Consider the following 19,277-nt stretch of genomic DNA (forward strand, 5'->3'; position numbering starts at 1 on the left):
TGGAGTTCTTTATTATTTGTTCTGTGTGTTATTTCATTAAAACCCTGCAGATAGACCCTCGCCTTCGCCTGCGTTCTCCAGCACGTTACAATCACAACCTAAACCCCTCGCCTTCGCCTACGTTCTCCAGCACGTTACAATCACAGCCTAAACCCCTCGCCTTCGCCTGCGTTCTCCAGCACGTTACAATCACAGCCTGAAACCCTTGCCTTCGCCTGCGTTCTCCAGCACGTTACAATCACAGCCTAAACCCCTCGCCTTCGCCAGCGTTCTCCAGCACGTTACAATCACAGCCTAAACCCCTCGCCTTCGCCGAGGTTCTCCAGCACGTTACAATCACAGCCTAAACCCCTCGCCTTCGCCAGCGTTCTCCAGCACGTTACAATCACAGCCTGAAACCCTTGCCTTCGCCTGCGTTCTCCAGCACGTTACAATCACAGCCTAAACCCCTCGCCTTCGCCAGCGTTCTCCAGCACGTTACAATCACAGCCTGAAACCCTTGCCTTCGCCTGCGTTCTCCAGCACGTTACAATCACAGCCTGAAACCCTCGCCTTCGCCTGCGTTCTCCAGCACGTTACAATCACAGCCTAAACCCCTCGCCTTCGCCGAGGTTCTCCAGCACGTTACAATCACAGCCTAAACCCCTCGCCTTCGCCGAGGTTCTCCAGCACGTTACAATCACAGCCTAAACCCCTCGCCTTCGCCAGCGTTCTCCAGCACGTTACAATCACAGCCTAAACCCCTCGCCTTCGCCTGCGTTCTCCAGCACGTTACAATCACAGCCTGAAACCCTCGCCTTCGCCTGCGTTCTCCAGCACGTTACAATCACAGCCTGAAACCCTCGCCTTCGCCGAGGTTCTCCAGCACGTTACAATCACAGCCTGAAACCCTCGCCTTCGCCTGCGTTCTCCAGCACGTTACAATCACAGCCTGAAACCCTCGCCTTCGCCAGCGTTCTCCAGCACGTTACAATCACAGCCTAAACCCCTCGCCTTCGCCGGGGTTCTCCAGCACGTTACAATCACAGCCTGAAACCCTCGCCTTCGCCGAGGTTCTCCAGCACGTTACAATCACAGCCTGAAACCCTCGCCTTCGCCAGCGTTCTCCAGCACGTTACAATCACAGCCTGAAACCCTTGCCTTCGCCTGCGTTCTCCAGCACGTTACAATCACAGCCTAAACCCCTCGCCTTCGCCGAGGTTCTCCAGCACGTTACAATCACAGCCTAAACCCCTCGCCTTCGCCAGCGTTCTCCAGCACGTTACAATCACAGCCTGAAACCCTCGCCTTCGCCTGCGTTCTCCAGCACGTTACAATCACAGCCTAAACCCCTCGCCTTCGCCGAGGTTCTCCAGCACGTTACAATCACAGCCTAAACCCCTCGCCTTCGCCAGCGTTCTCCAGCACGTTACAATCACAGCCTAAAACCCTCGCCTTCGCCTGCGTTCTCCAGCACGTTACAATCACAGCCTGAAACCCTCGCCTTCGCCTGCGTTCTCCAGCACGTTACAATCACAGCCTGAAACCCTCGCCTTCGCCTGCGTTCTCCAGCACGTTACAATCACAGCCTGAAACCCTCGCCTTCGCCAGCGTTCTCCAGCACGTTACAATCACAGCCTAAACCCCTCGCCTTCGCCGGGGTTCTCCAGCACGTTACAATCACAGCCTAAACCCCTCGCCTTCGCCGAGGTTCTCCAGCACGTTACAATCACAGCCTGAAACCCTCGCCTTCGCCTGCGTTCTCCAGCACGTTACAATCACAGCCTAAAACCCTCGCCTTCGCCGAGGTTCTCCAGCACGTTACAATCACAGCCTGAAACCCTCGCCTTCGCCTGCGTTCTCCAGCACGTTACAATCACAGCCTAAACCCCTCGCCTTCGCCGAGGTTCTCCAGCACGTTACAATCACAGCCTAAACCCCTCGCCTTCGCCGGGGTTCTCCAGCACGTTACAATCACAGCCTAAACCCCTCGCCTTCGCCGGGGTTCTCCAGCACGTTACAATCACAGCCTAAACCCCTCGCCTTCGCCTGCGTTCTCCAGCACGTTACAATCACAGCCTAAACCCCTCGCCTTCGCCAAGGTTCTCCAGCACGTTACAATCACAGCCTAAAACCCTCGCCTTCGCCGGGAATCTCCAGCACGTTACAATCACAGCCTAAACCCCTCGCCTTCGCCAGCGTTCTCCAGCACGTTACAATCACAGCCTAAAACCCTCGCCTTCGCCGGGGTTCTCCAGCACGTTACAATCACAGCCTAAAACCCTCGCCTTCGCCGGGGTTCTCCAGCACGTTACAATCACAGCCTAAACTCCTCGCCTTCGCCAGCGTTCTCCAGCACGTTACAATCACAGCCTAAAACCCTTGTCTTCGCCGAGGTTCTCCAGCACGTTACAATCACAGCCTAAAACCCTCGCCTTCGCCTGCATTCTCCAGCACGTTACAATCACAGCCTAAACCCCTCGCCTTCGCCAGCGTTCTTCAGCACGTTACAATCACAGCCTAAACCCCTCGCCTTCGCCGAGGTTCTCCAGCACGTTACAATCACAGCCTAAAACCCTCGCCTTCGCCGAGGTTCTCCAGCACGTTACAATCACAGCCTAAACCCCTCGCCTTCGCCTGCGTTCTCCAGCACGTTACAATCACAGCCTAAACCCCTCGCCTTCGCCAGCGTTCTCCAGCACGTTACAATCACAGCCTAAACCCCTCGCCTTCGCCTGCGTTCTCCAGCACGTTACAATCACAGCCTAAACCCCTCGCCTTCGCCGAGGTTCTCCAGCACGTTACAATCACAGCCTAAACCCCTCGCCTTCGCCAGCGTTCTCCAGCACGTTACAATCACAGCCTAAAACCCTTGCCTTCGCCGGGGTTCTCCAGCACGTTACAATCACAGCCTAAACCCCTCGCCTTCGCCTGCGTTCTCCAGCACGTTACAATCACAGCCTAAAACCCTTGCCTTCGCCGGGGTTCTCCAGCACGTTACAATCACAGCCTAAACCCCTCGCCTTCGCCAGCGTTCTCCAGCACGTTACAATCACAGCCTAAAACCCTTGCCTTCGCCTGCGTTCTCCAGCACGTTACAATCACAGCCTAAAACATCAAATTGAAGCAGTTTTTAGGACCTGCACAGCTGAGATTCTGTACAAAGTGATTCAGGCATCTAAAGGTTTTTCACGATATACATACGGTTTAAGTCTGGAAACTTTAAAAAACACGACGCTAATGGATGTTTCCACGGATCATTACAGTATGTGGACGGATTGATTCAAAATAATAATAAAAACCGCCTTGTGTTAAAGACGACTAGTGAGAACATCACTGTGTTAAAGACGACTAGTGAGGACATCACTGTGTTAAAGACGACTAGTGAGAACATCACTGTGTTAAAGACGACTAGTGAAAACATCACTTGACCAAAAGAAATGCCAATCAATGAATAATCAAACGTCTTAAAAGTGAGTCCAACTAGATCAGTCATCGATTAACTGGTCAATATTTGGCATTGTGAAGTTTTCAGCCTCAACCATTGCTGTAAAAACCCACATCAATCCATTACCCAACACTAATATCTATCTAACTGATCTCAGCGCAGCAGAACGACCCGTGATGAACTCGACCCTGAGTTTCTGACGTGTCTTTAAAGGTCGGTCGACCTCAAGCTGCTTTATACTGATGCTCATCAGAACAAACCTTCATCTGAAACGAGCAAACCAACATCATAGAGCATGAGAGCAGAGCATGTACTGAACGGGTCAGTCGAGCTCTCTCGCTGAACGCCCGGAAGTCAACCAGCGGTCAACCACGACCACGGAGATCAGCAGGAAGTTACTGATGATGACTGATAGTTTTTGTGCAAGAAAAGTGTGTTTATACCTGTGAAACGTTCACACACACACACACACACACACACACACACACACACAGAGAGAAACGACATGAGAAACACAAACCTGTGGTTTTACAGTGCAGCACATCAGCTCCGAAACACTGCCATCGGAAGTGAACGTGAGGCTCTAACGAGAATCACACACACTGCACTCACAACACAACACAACATCAGGGCACTAACATCATCTACACAACACAGAGGAATCAAGTGACGACAGCAGTACACAGACAACCACAACACACACACACCCAGAACAGTGATCCTCAACATCACAGAACAACAAACACTCACTTCCACATTGAACTTACGTGCTCAAACATGCCAAATAAGGCCATCGCAGTCGGCAGAATCCCACTATACAGTGATAAACCAGGAGATAGGGTCCCGTAAACGAGTGTGAGGACCCGAGAGAGTCAGAGAACCCCGTGGAGAATGAGCGAGCCGACCACACAGAGAACAGACGGAAGTGGAAAACACTTTTAGACGCGAGTCTCTGAGCCGAGACCTTCACAAAAACTGAAAAAACAAAGAGCTTCCTGAATTCTGCCTCCCGTTTCTCATGCTCACAGACACGCTTGCACCACACACTCACATGCAGAAACACAGGGCATGACAGACACTAACCCTGTGCATTCATGGGTGTTTCTGCATCGTGGCATTTTTTTTCTTCTAAATTCTCATTATTGCAATGGGGGAAAAAAACATTGTTTTTATGTGTAATGTGAAAAATATGATCTATTATTTAAAATTGTAAAGCATTCAAACGTCATGCATCATTATTACAGCAATCTTTATTAGTAATTAAGACCAAAAAAAAGGTACATTTTACTTATATTATATTTATTATACTATATATACACAATAATAAAGATACTAATGAGCATTACTGAGAAACAAACTCAAAAGTAAAACATTTACAAGCATTAATAAGAATGATATTTCTGAATTGTAAAAAATTCAAACTTCATGCGAGTCTTTAAATCATTATTACAGCAATATAAACGTGATAAAAGTAAATTTTACATATATATTATATTTAGGCTATATATAAAATAATAAAAATGCATTGCTATACAAGCATTACTGAGAAACAAACTCCAAAAGTAAAACATTTACGTGCATTAATAAGAATGAGATTGAGAACTTAATTGCTTAATTGCTGTGTAAATTATGTCTGACGAGACTTCTCAGAAATGGGGATCTAAAGCCACAAGTTCTCAAGGATATGAATCACAGGCTGACTTTCTGGAAAGCCACTAAAACTCATTTCTTGTGGGGATACAGCTGCAGAAGTGCTCTCGCACGGCATTGTGGGTCAGCAGCAGCTTCTGGTTAGAGGACTGATGAGGAGAGAAGTGCTGCCATCTAGTGCTGGCGTGCAGAAACACTTCAGATCAAGACAACACTTGAACATGTTTTACTCTCCAAAACTGAGGATCAATCAGACCTGCGATCAATCGGCTACAAAAACAGGTAAAGTTGGTCAAATCCAATATTTTGGCAGGAGTGTGTGATACTGACAAAAAGTTATATCTCAATATGAATTTTGCCGATAACGATGATCAGACAATAATTTGCTGAGTGTGTTATTGGCATGTTCAGGCAGTGACAGAAATTAAATGTAAAGGGGTGGTATAATGCCCTTTTCACAAGATCACAAGTCTCTGATGTCCCCAGAGTGTGTGTGTGTGAAGTTTTAGCTCAAACTTCCTCACAGATATTTGTATATCGCATGATAAAGTTGACACTTTTTGGGTGTGAGCAAAAACGCGTTTTGTGTCTGTTCCTTTAAATGCAAATGAGCTGCTGCTCCCGGCACAGTGGGCGGAGCTACAACAGAACGCACTGAACATTTAAAAAAACGTTTAGCCTTTCATGTTCAAACCGGAGTCAGACAATGATGGAGAGACTCAAGAAGAACATGTAGAGCAACAGGACATTTCTGAATGGTTAGTTGATGAATTTATGCAGCTTATGTGTAGTTATCTTCTAGTCATTGATTAGCAGTGGTGGAATGTAACGAAGTACAAATACTTCGTTACTTTACTTAAGTACATTTTTCACGTATCTGTACTTCACTTAAGTAGAATCAATAGTGCATACTTTTGACTTTTACTTCGTTACTTTTTGCAGCAATTATTATACTTTCTACTCCACTACATTTCTACAACGTTTCGTTACATTTTCGGATCAGTTTTTCCCCTGCCAAAACAGGGATTGAAAAAAATCTCCATGTTTTCGGTGCTGATCGCGTTGGTGGCGCTGCCAATAAAGCACCTAAAAGCTGTCACAAAGAACCAGCAAAAGTAATGAATATGTCAAATATAGCAAGAAGACATTTTAATTGTTTATTAATAAACAAGTGTTTTCTGTGTCGGCTGCAAAGATGAGGTTGACGATACTGATACGCGATCTTCGCAGTAGTGAACGCGCCAGAGAGAAATGCGCATTTCATACGGATTATAAGCAGAGAGCAGTCGGTTTTCTTTCGTTTTGAATTGTTCTGTTTAAAAGTACACATTTAAAGCTGTCTAAAGATATATTTATCAGGTCTGTGAGGCAAGTAGGATACCTTATACGCTGAGTTTCGGTTCATTTATGAGACGAGCTCCAGTTCACTCGCCGGCGCCTACGTGTCGTGATTATCTATTTTCTACTTATTTATTAAATCCTGGCAATTGTTTGATGAAACATTGATTAAAATTGAGATACAATTAATACAAAACGAAATTCAAATTTAAAAAAGGCTTTGTGCTTTCTGTTTGAGGTCTCAGTGAAAGTTTTAAAGCAGTCTTTTAGTGCCTTTCAGAGCGGTCACGTCTGTAACATTGTTTTTTCCTCATAAATGGGAACACGAAAAATAAAATAAAATGAATATGTTATGTTCTGTGGAGAGCCAACCCTTCATCCGGTGGGTATTACTTTTGGTTTGCGCAGTGTAATTCACAGAATGTGAATTCACAGAATTACAAAAAAATATTTTTCTACCTAAAAGTTAAATATTGTTTGTGTCCCGTAACGCATGTGTAGCCTAGATTTCCCATTAAATATAAAACGCATACTGATATTTTTCAATATGTATTAAATGCATTTTCTGAGAATTTATATTTCAAGTTTTTACTGCAAATGTCCCGTTTATAACGATGGAATTGCCAAATATTAAATAATTTATCCTCAACTAGTTTTGTGGTGTAGGTCTACGTATTGTATAATGTTAACTTCAAAAAAGGGGTGTGTCGCGATTCTGCCTTCTCACACCGCGACACAGGTTCGTAGATCTGAGTGTAGCGATTTCGGATTCATATTGTTACAGCCCTAATTATTAGAATATAGACATTAAGAGAATAAATTGTTATGCAAGTACTTTTACTTTTAATACTTAAAGTACATTTAAAATCAGGTACTTTTTACTTTTTACTTAAGTAGGGTTTTCATTGTGGTACTTCTACTTTTACTAAAGTAAATATGTCTCTGGTTATTTGTACTTTTACTTAAGTACTGAGATTCAGTACTTCCTCCACCACTGTTGATTAGCATATCCTGTCTTGATAATCTATAAATCGTGTTCCGGGGGCGGGGTTATGTAAATTTAGGGTTGGTGATGTCACTAACCCGGGAGGAATGTGGTGTAGTCTCTACCAGCCGTGTGTTGTAGTCCTTATAAAGAGATTTCTTTAAAAGCAAATATCTCCCTTTGCTTTGAGCTTTGAGTCGTAACTTTGCAGATGTTGTTTATGCTCAAGCAGCAACATTACACACTAACTACAGTTAGAAAAGTGACATCATAATCAACCCCCGCTTTAATAAAAAATTTTTTTTTAAAAAGCTCTTATTTTAAAATAAGCAGATTTAAATAAGTCAAAGCTGACTGAACACTGACGAGGATATTGCTTCATTATTAAATTAAATCCTATTTTTCCCGGACAAGCAACTATATGTGAATGACCGATTTACTTGTTTGAAAGACAAGCGCATGACAAGGATTAATGTCGAGCCTTAAAGTCCCCCTGTGGTGTAAATCCAGTTTTTAATGTTGTTTATGTGTCTATGTGGGTTTTTTAATATGTTTTAAGACAAACCATGTGTAGATTCATAAGTCGACAGCATTGCTGAGTATTTCCTCCTTAAAACTGCAGTGAACCAAAGACAGTCTCAAAAACACGCTTTGAAATCGCTGGTGTTTCTGACGTCACAAACTACCTTGTAACCAATCAGATCAACGTGTGATCGTCAACCAGTGGTTCTCTGAGCTGAGTGAGTGAGTGGAGGCGGGGCTCATTTGCATATTCATAGAACCGTGCATACTAAATGAGGCAAGGGTGTCAATATTTTAAGACATTTTTTAAAGGAAAAAACATTTAAATATGTAATTTTTGGTGATCAAAGATGAGTTTTAAGGGATAAAATGATTAACTACAGGGGGACTTTAAGATACAAAAAAGTGGCATGGTTTCCAATTTATACATTACACTAGATATATAAACACTGGGTGCAGTTTCTGTGAACACCACAGGGTGGCGCTCTCACCATCACAATACAAGAGTGTGTGTGATGATGTTGGTCTGAATCACAATAACCGAACACACTCCCACTGCCTGGAAGAAACACGTCATTTCCCAGCGCTGACTCATTTCCACTGGTCCGTTTGACCCTTGTGATGGTCTACGGGTCACATGACTCAATGACCTCCAGTCACAGGAGACACAAACACTAGATTGTGCAAATGCATTGAGTAAAAGCATTCAGTGTCATGAGTGTTCACTATGATACTACTCTCACTGTTCCTGCAGAATCTGGGAAATGTGCATTGCAGGATAAACACCCTGTGTGAGGTGCTGTATCCCACAATGCACTGCACTCAATGAATAAACTGCAATTTGACACACTGCTCACACTATTTAAACTACAAAACGGTTTAGAATAGTGTGTAATATGTGAATAGAGACGCGCCTCAGGTCATTCACTTGTCCGAGTGAAAAATTTGCTTTTTTTAATGTAATGTTTTAATTAATTTATTTGATTGTGGTGCTACAGCGATCAAAAGTGCAAAATGGCTCATGAACCGTTTGTCCCAGACTCAAGTGTCTTATATCATTGGAAAGCAAAACTCAAGACGAACTACACGTATATCTCCGATTTCATTTCCGGTATGCAAATTTTTCCGCCATTTCAAATTTTGTCAAAAACCTACTTTAACGAACTAGTCGTTGGTTTTTTCGGAACCAAACTAGTGCAGACAGACTCTCTGGAGTCCGAATATCAATAATTATCTAAACAAAAGTTGAAATTTCTATTCACAGTCACTAGGGGGCACCAAAATGTACAAAAAGAGTACTTTTACCAAAACTTTTTCCAAAGATATCTTCACCAAACTCAGTACACGTGTGTATGGGCTCAACATGAGGTCACAGTAAAATAACCGCTAAATTAAACACTTGGTGGCACTATAACAGGAAAAAAACATGGAAATGGCTTTAACCATCCGACCGTTAAACCGACTGACTTGAAAATTGGTATGCAGTGTCTTGGACCAAAGTGCCATGTATGACTATGAGGACATTGGCGTATCTTGAAAAACATGACCTCCAGTTTGAGCACCTATTAGACAAGGTTAAAGGAAATATACCAGGGTCACGTATGATTCTAAACAAGCGTGCAAACTTTTATGGAGATCGGACCATAGGTGGCGCTATAACTCTTAAAAAGCTTTAAAACCCATCGCTCTGTCTCTATAGTGAGCAGTGCACATACTAAAGCAGTTCGCTATACCAAACAAAGTGTGTGTTGTACCTGAAAACAGGAGGGCTTCCGGTTGACGTGCTTCTGGGATTTGTAGTCCTGGGGCACACGGACACACGAGGAGGAGGAACGGGGGGTCTGTACGGCACCGGCACCGGCTCATCTTTAGGCTCTTTAGAGACGCCCACGGCATAGCTCTTCGGAGGAAGAGGAGGAGCACCTGCTTCTCCCTGAGAGGAAGATGAACACTGTTCGTACAGGTGGAAGCGCTCCGAAGACGAGGAAGAAGAAGAAGAAGAAGAAGAGGAGGATGTAGGGGACTGAGGGGAGTGTTTGCGCTCGCTCTTCTGGAGTTGCTGAGCCGGCCCTTTAAGAGGAAGGTGTTGTGGGCGTGGCCTCGGAGTTGGGATGGGCGTGGCAGGTGTTTCCGTGGTTACGGAGCCAGGAGTGAAGGGAACGGGAGGTCGATTAGGCATGAGACGAGGCGGGACGGGAGGCAAACGCTTGTTTTCCGTTGCGAATTTCGTTCTTTCTTTGGCGACGGGTCTGTCGTCCTCTCGCTCGTCGTCGTCCTCCATATCGGTGTCCGATGGGAAGATTTTGCGGAGACTCCCGAGGATCCGCTTTCTGTGGCCGGGAAGAGCCACGCCCATTCGCTGAAGCTTCGCAGAGGATAAATCCTGGCATTCCCACAGCGTTCCCAGCCCGGACTCCTGGAAGGCAGAGATGTACTGGTCGAGCCGGAGGTGGTTCAGCCACTCCGACACAAGCTGGGATCCTTCCAGCGGGACCGAGGACATGACGGGAACGCCCACAAACCCTCTGGGATGAGGCAGAACTACACGCTTAGGGAGTCATCGGGACTGGGGAAAGAGGGAGAAAGAGATTCATTATCAATACAGGGTTCGTACAGATACTGTAAAATGAAATTCAAGGAGTTTTCAAGCACTACTTATTTGGTTTTGAAGGATTACAATCAAACAATATAGATCTTTATTATCTTTCAAATTCTAAAAAAGGTAAATAGACAAATAAAAAATAAATAAATAGTACACATAAAGTTCAGCACATGCAATGGATGTCGTAACTTTAACCATATTGAACAACTTTGCCTCAAGAACCACTGCAGTCAATCAAATTGTTCATTAAATATTCAAGATTATGTAAAAAACCTACTTCTGCGAACTAGTCCTAGGTTTTTCGCCGATCGGAAACAAACCAGTCTAGTACAACTCTCTGAACTCTCTAGATCAATAATTATTATTAAAAAAGTTTAACTTTACCCTTTGGATAACTATAACAGGGTCATTTAGAAAATGGGCGTGGCAAAACATACTCAAAAGCCTATAACTCCTAAACGAACACTCAAAACTTCACAAAGTCTCAAATCTTAGAGTCATTAACCTTTAAGATTTATGGCTTTGATTTTCTTGCAGTTTTAGAGTAAAACGTGATTTTGAAAATATATATTTCATATAAAAATTGAAAATAGTATTTTTGTGCATTTTTCATAACAATAAACGTAAAATTCTGTTACTTTAAGTTCACTTATTTAAACTTTTTTCTCTTCAGAAATAGTCTGCCTAATGTCGTCTCTGAGAAGAGATCAAACTTCAGTCTGTCGTCAAGATTTACCACAGTTTTAGCTGGAAATGTATTTTTCATGCTCAAAAAGTGAATAAATGGGTTATAAATACAGCGTAAATATAATTTAGTATCATAAAATCTCCTAAAAATACAAAATATTAAATAAAAAAACATTATCAAACTAAAATACAGTATTCATTTAATTGACGGAAAAAAAAAACGTAAATTTTGTACCTACACGTGAAGAGCACCAGAGGGTTAAAAGAATATTGCGATATGACCAAGATATTGCTTTCCTTATTAAAACTGACTTGCTCTTCTTTGAATATATGATTGACCTGAAGAATGAAATCTGTATCATATACTTGAATAATGATATGAGCAATATCACGCTCATAGCCATGCGAAATGGCTCTATATCAATGTTTTATAGTTTTATCAACTAAATGAAACACTATTGTCTAATATAGCCTATTGTCTTCCACTAATTCAAGCACTTCTCAAGTATGGATGTTTCCAAGAGTTTTCCAAGATTTACATTTCAAAGTGTCAAATTCCAGTTCAAGAACCCTGTCAATAATATCATCACTAATGATGGACTACAGATTTCTTTTCCACTTTTTTTACAATGTTGTTTCACTGCAGCTTTCCACAGAAAGTCACCGGCCAAAACTTCATAAATCACCTGTGTGTGTGTGTGTGTGTGTGTGTGTGTGTGTGTGTGTGTGTGTGTGTGTGTGTGTGTGTGTGTGTGTGTGTGTGTGTGTGTGTGTGTGTGTGTGTGTGTGTGTGTGTGTGTGTGTGTGTGTGTGTGTGTGTGTGTGTGTGGCACGAGTGCGTCTACCTCTCTCAGTGAAACTGAGCCTGCATGCTTGACATTTACTGCCATGTTCTTCCTCATATTTTCATTACATGTGGTGGGAAATGACACACAGAGTTCCTGCACGAGAAACTGAACCTCAGGCATCCCAGAAACGCCAACTTGGACACATTCAGATGCCAGTCATTCAGCAGATGCCTTTACAAATGAGGAACATCACCAGCCTTTCGTCATACAAGAGCAATAACATTCTCACTCATTAACATTCACAAAGTCTCAACAGCAAAGAGGACTCTACAAAATTCATTCGTTTTAATTACTCACTACGAAATTCATTCGTCATCTTAATAATTAAAATGAACATCTATTTAACAATTGAATAACTTATTAAAATATTAACAATATTAACAAATGCGTTTGATTTCATTACAAATTCTGCGTTTTCTGTTTTACTTTTTCTGGATCCTGTGGGTTTTATTTATTTATTTAATCCAAATTTATTATCAAAAGCAGCGTGAAAGAAATTAATGCATGCAACTTTAACACGTTAAATTAATATAATTCATTAATAATAATGAATCTTTTAAAATGTAATCAAGTTAATTTTTTTAACAACTTTAATTTTATGGCTGAACCACCTAATAAGGTTATACTGACCAGAACACCAGTACATGTACTCACTAAACACCATTTCAGCTCCAGTTTGGCAGTAGTGCGTTTGAACCCTGCTCATTTATTCCTCTTTGATTTTGTCTTATTCTGCAGTATAACACACACAGACTAAACCTAATATCAATGCCCACATCATAAAGACACAGCGTTTCAGAAAAAAAGCTAATTTCCTGTTTGTAATTTCCTTTTCCTGCTCAGATAAGATCATTTTTCCAGTCGAGTTTATGATCAGTCAGATGAGCCACAGATATCTGCTGTGCAACATGAGCATTACAAGTGTCCCTATTATATCTCCTCTCATATAGTGTGTAATAGAGCGGTTTGTGGATGTAAACGCTCTGCAACGTTTCAAAGATCAAAGTGCACGACAAACTGCTGAACATGTTTGTAGCTCATTAGCATAATGCCAGCCTGTGGTCTTGATTGGCTGAGCAGCGTCTCTTAGCTCCGCCCTCAAACACTGTAGTGTATCTGAGACTGGAAGAGTTTGGTTCGTGTTGTTCATGTCGAGAAGACGCTGTTTTCTGCTGCCAAAAGCAAATCCACTTTGATGAGATTGATACGGTAAAACCAAGCGGCAACCTTCCAGTTTCTCTCTTGAATCCAACACTGAAGAGACTTAAGCTGCAGTTCATCCACTGGCCACTAGAGGCCGGCTGCAGAAGAGACTCAGTCCCATAGACCCCCCATGTTAAAATGCCCAACTTTACAGCAGAAATAAACATGTTTACAGTCTGGTGCAAAAAGTGGTTTTGGTCTATATAGCTAATTGTGCCCTTCATGACGACTGTGAGGCGGGTACATTTTTTTATAACTCATCCGTTGAAATTATATTAAGCCTAAAAATTCTGCATAATTAAGGGCGTGGCCACTTGAGTGACAGGTGGATTGCCGCTGATGTCACTACTAGCCGTTTGTCTGCTGTCTGTTAGCGTCACGTCACCTCAGCTAATCCGCCTCGCTGCACGTTTACGTTTATCCGGGAGTGACGCGCGGCCAAGATGGCGACGGCCAGCTCCGCCCACTCTGGGCTTCAGAAACGCTCTTCAGAAACACTACGAGTGACATCACACACACTACAATAATATTTTTTTACTGGCTATGGGTGAAATCCATGCTGATGAAGAGCTGAGATTCAGATATGATAATGAGCGTTTAGTTTCCAACCAATAATGGCAGACTAGGTCATCTGACCAATCAGAGAAGAGTAGCTCTCAGAGAGGCAGGGTTTAGAGGGACTGAATCTTGGAACAAACCAGACTCTTTGAGAAAAGAGCTGATGTGCTGAGGAGTAAATGATAAAGGTTGTGAAATAATTGGCTAATATTTACTCTACTTTGATGCTGCAAGGATATATTACACAACGCCAATAACCAATCTCCTCTTCTGAGCTGACCCAGAGGTCACATAACACGCGTTAATGTCAAACGACCAATCAAATCACAGTAGGCGGGCTTTAGGTTCACAGAAGCTTCAGTTCATAAAAGTGCGAGATAAGATGCAAGTAGATCAACTAAACGTTTAATATCTGACAGATGTTTTAGGAAATAATCAGGGATGCAAACTAAAAAACTTTTGTCCAATTTCACCCTTTTTAAGTGAAAATATATAATTTACGTTATTAATTTGATGCAATTCGTAACGGACGTCAATGTGACAAGACAAGAAACATTAACAAAGCCATTTTCATCATATTAGGAGTAACACTTTACAATAAGGTTCATTAGTTAACATTAACTAAGAATAAACAACACTACTTCAGCATTTATTCATCTTAGCTAATATTAGTTTCAACGTTTACTAATGCGTTATTAAAATCAAAGGTTGTATTAGTATAAGTAAATAACCGCTCACACAGATCCTGCTGTGTTTGAGCTGTAACACACAGCTAACACAATCACCTGCAGAAGCTTAAAGACTGAGCTAAACATCATGTTCAGCTGAAGCTGGCTGTGAGACGCAGACCGTGCCGTATCGATCTGATCATGTCAGGGTAACACAGGTGCTTTACACCAAACTCTGGTGAATCATGTTCAGCTGAAGCACTTCCTCCTCTGCACATTATTATTAGCTCGAATCAGGAACTATATGAAGATATTCATCAGATATCAAACTAAACTTAGCATTGGTCTCACAGCTCAATGATCATTCACAGCTTTCAATGATCTCATTTATTCAGAATATAATCATTAAAAACAGTTTCAGCATTTTAACTGGCACACACACACACACACACACACACACACACACACTCAACAATCAAACTCTCTTTTGTGTTGCTTCCTCATTTAAAAGTATCATTTACCAGGAAGAGCATCTATTAAATGCAAACAAACACTTGTGTGAAATGGCAGGGTGTGTGTGTGTGTGTGTGTGTGTGTGTGTGTGTGTGTGTGTGTGTGTGTGTGTGTGTGTGTGTGTGTGTGTGTGTAATGGGTAGACATCAGTCCATATCTCTGAGAAGGAAGGGTATGATGTGTCAGGCTCTAAAGGAAACGCTACTGAAGAGATATTTTCTGACATACAGTAAACACACAATCCTCAGCACATTCTCACCGGAGGAAAACTAAACAATCCACATTCATGACTGGATCTTCAGGTCACATGCGTTTGCAGAAACACCATGAACATGAGCACACACACACACACACACACACACACACACACACGCGAGAGAGCAGCTGAACATCAGGAATATGAAGCGCTGTCTGCATCTCGAGACTGGATCTTCAGGTCACATGCGTTTGCAGAAACACCATGAACATGAGCGCACACACACACACGCACACGCACACGCACACACACACACACACACGCGAGAGAGCAGCTGAACATCAGGAATATGAAGCGCTGTCTGCATCTCGAGACTGGATCTGCACGTTTTATTTTGACTTTTTTAATAGTAGAGAAACACGAACACGAGACTGAATCTGTCAGTCTCTACAGTCTCTGAACACCGGCTGTGGGCGTTTCACTCACATCCGTGTCACCCACAAAACCAGTCACATGGGTCACAATTTTGAAATTGAGATTTATAAATCATCTGAAAGCTGAATAAATAAGCCTTCCAGTGATGTGTGGTCTGTTAGGATAGGACAGTATTTGGTCGAGATGCAACTATTGAACATCTGGAATCTGAGGGTCGAAATAATCAAAAATCTCCTTTAAAGTTGTTCATATGTTGGCGATTGTGCTGCATTCACTCACACAAATGAGTGTTTGATATATTTACGGTAGGAAATTTACAAAATCTCTTCATGGAACAATTTTTTAATATCCTAATGATTTTTGGCATAAAAGAAAAATCTATAATTTTGACCCATTTAATGTATTGTTGGCTATTGCCACAGATATACCCGTGCGACTCGAGACTGGGTGACGTGGTCCAGGGTCACATAGATATGTGACAAAAAAAAATTGAAATTTCTATTTTTCTAGAACTGTAACATGTATTTTTAGAGAATATGTGATTTTTAACTTTCCCTTAAAGGAATAGTTCACCTAAAAATGTTAATTCTGTAATAATTTACTCGCCCTCAAGTTCCTCCAATCCTGCATGAATGTTCTTCTTCTTCTGCTGAAACTAAAGACGACATTTAGAAGAATATGGGAAACCAAATTTGATTGGACCCCATTGACTTCCATAGTATTTTTTTTCACACTACGGAAATCAAAGAGGTTCATCAACTGTTGTTAGGTCTTTACTAACTTACTAAAACACACTAAAATACAATATTATAATAAATTAAGTAGCTTTGCATGTACATTTCCTAGGATTTGTAACGTTTAGCTCTAGAGGCTTGATCACATCACGAACGCCACTAATGATCATCTACTCCTGCTACACAGTCACTGGCCTCTTGCTATAGTTTAACCGAGTGAGAGAGACACGTGGTTAGAGAGAAGTGAAACATCCGGAGTGTGACGGACAGGGAGGTCAAGTAAAGCGCTGAAGTTTTCAAATCCTCACTAAAGCTGACACACACACACACACACACACACACACACACACACACACACACTCAACGCTCATGACTCACACCTCTGCATCTGACTGATGGTCATACTCAGCCTATGACCTTTGACCTGTGAGTGTATCAAACAGTTGCCTCTGTAGTTCACTCACAGATAGGGCGACGGTATAACATTGTTAGAGATTTTGCGGTATGTAAACAAACACAGCACTATTAACACTCTAGAGGGATGAGACAATAAAGAGCATTAAGAGCAATGAAAACCAACTCCATGTCATGAATCCAGCTCTCCTTCACGTCTTATTGCGCTCTAATGTTCAGATAAACACACACAGTTATGCCGAGATGCCCACCGTGTGGAGTATTACTGTAAACACAGCTCATGTCTCGAGTGAGAGTAAACCGCGTGTGTATCAGTGTAATGGACCCGTGCATTCAGTCTTAAAGTGACAGCAGCCTAATATACATAATGTGAATCACACTAAAGAGAAACTCTTGACTGAATAACTTTAGCAGCTTTAATAAGAACAAAAATATATTTAATTCATATAGTGAAGAATATGTAGCCTAGTATTTTATGTTCACATTTGATCAGCCTCTTCAATTTCTGTACTATTTCTAATGAAACGTTAAAAAAACACTACTGTGTACCTGAAAAAGTTCATTTTTTTGTTATATTGTATTTGTCCGATTTGCTTCTAACAAAAATAACTCAATTGTTATCTTGAAATAAACGTTCTCATATCCTCTTTACATACGATTTTGGTCATATCGCCACACACATGATCGTTCTGTCATCATTTACTCGCCCTCATGTCGTTCCAAACCTGTATGACTCTCGTTCTTCTGTGAAACACACAAAAAACATTATTTTTCTACAATGAAAGACTATCGTTGTTTGGTTTCCAACGTTCTTCAAAGCATCTTCTTCTGGGTTTGGAATAGGGCTGGGCCGTATATCATGTTTGTATGATATATTGATGTTATAAACGTTATAGTTATATTATATCAATACGTTATATCAATATACAGTAGGTCCGTCAAAATGGCTGAAAAGCTTAATTCTAATTTCTTTCTTAAATATGAGCAAAATTCTGATTCAATTTGAATTCTAAAGGCTGTACTTAAGAGGTAAAAACTACTGTATTGTCTCTTATGCCCACAAGAGGACGCAAGCGAGCGCAATACGCACATATAAACCAAATCAAGCATTGTGTCTTTTATTGAAGTGAAATGACATTCACTTTTTAAAGTGCATTACCTTTTTAAATAATTGTTCTTATATAAAATATAATGTGCATGCAAGGAAAATTAGGCCACAAAAGTGCATAAAATGCACTATGTGCTGATGTTTGTGCATCAGTGACCTGAGAAAACACACTTCAACACACAGCGTAATGAACTACACCAACACACAACAGCCATTCAGAAACACACACACACATCTACATCTACACACTGTTCATCACACACACCAGACACTCAGCTTGATCTGAGCGAGTGCTGAGCGCTTATGCTGACAGTGTTTCAGCCGACACACACACACACACACACACACACACACACACACACACACACTCACTCAGCTCTGACCGATGTGCAGGTTTGGTCAAGTATGTGGTTGCACGTATTTTTCCACCAACTGAGAGGGTTTTCGTCAACAGGAAGAACCTTTTCCCGCCATTTTTCTAATTAGCAACGCAGCCGCACTGCGCTGTACTGGATAAGCTAACAGAAACAAACCACGTCAGTTACATCATCATCATGATTTGCACGCCTCTCGACACACCAAAAACTCAAATGCACGATTTTTGCATTCGAATGTGCAGTTTTTTTTAAACAATTTGACGAATATTCGAAATTCTAATTTGTTTTGACGGCCCTAATATACAGTAGTTTGATGTTAGCGAGTCTCCGCTAAACTTCACAGACTTCAGTGAACGAGTGACGTCGCACCAAACAGATGGAGAGCAATAATTCTGACTAAAATATAGCCTACGTTTTGCTACAATATTTGTTGGTGGACATTAAATGTGCCATATTTCACATTTTAAACCTACAACTAGGCCTAAGTGTATTTTAACGATAGCAGTTCATGTAACGTGACTAGGGTAATAATCTCACATGAGTGAATCCGAGTTCCTCCATCTGTGCTTTATTCATTTGTATTATATACACTACCAGTCAAAAGTTTTGGATTGGTAAGATTTTAATGTAAAATTAAAAATACAAAAAAAAAAAAAACCAGTAATAATGTGATTTTTGGCCATATCACCCAGCTCTAGTCTGGACATTTATCTTCAGATGAACTATCCTTTTAACAGATGCCGTGTTTAAATATTAGACATGTTATATGAAGCAGAATGAAATATTACATTTTAATTATACATAAATGTCTTAAGTGGACACATTAACTTAGACAGCCCTCAAAACATATTTTAAAAACACCCCTGTAAACACACACACACACACACATGCCATCCTCCCTCCTCACACACCCGGTCTGAGAAGAAGAACACACACACACACACATCGAGAGTCCAGAAGAACAGCAGTAAGTGAAGGCCATGAAACACCTCTGTAAACACACACACACACA

At 41.7% G+C, this 19,277-nt stretch overlaps 1 protein-coding gene and 1 long non-coding RNA gene across 2 annotated transcripts in view; one reads left to right on the top strand and one right to left on the bottom strand.

The window, feature by feature from the left end:
- Positions 1-10,488, bottom strand: part of arap1 (ArfGAP with RhoGAP domain, ankyrin repeat and PH domain 1) — a 70,564-nt gene extending 60,076 nt beyond the window's left edge. The window contains exons 1-3 of the mRNA XM_082179329.1: positions 9,677-10,488; positions 8,479-8,572; positions 4,195-4,505 (exon numbers count right to left, since the gene is read on the bottom strand). Of these exons, the coding sequence (XP_082035455.1) occupies positions 4,195-4,505; positions 8,479-8,572; positions 9,677-10,425 (1,154 nt within the window). The 5' untranslated portion in view covers positions 10,426-10,488. The remainder of the gene's footprint in view (positions 1-4,194; positions 4,506-8,478; positions 8,573-9,676) is intronic.
- Positions 10,489-10,494: 6 nt separating this feature from the next.
- On the top strand, positions 10,495-12,608 carry LOC309506535. The gene is made up of 2 exons (XR_014208845.1): positions 10,495-11,945; positions 12,048-12,608. It is a non-coding gene; the product is annotated as an uncharacterized lncRNA (long non-coding RNA).
- The last annotated feature ends 6,669 nt before the right edge of the window (positions 12,609-19,277 follow it).

This window comes from Leuciscus leuciscus (assembly GCF_965113295.1).
Source record: "Leuciscus leuciscus genome assembly, chromosome: 9".
NCBI classification, from domain to species: Eukaryota; Metazoa; Chordata; class Actinopteri; order Cypriniformes; family Leuciscidae; genus Leuciscus; species Leuciscus leuciscus.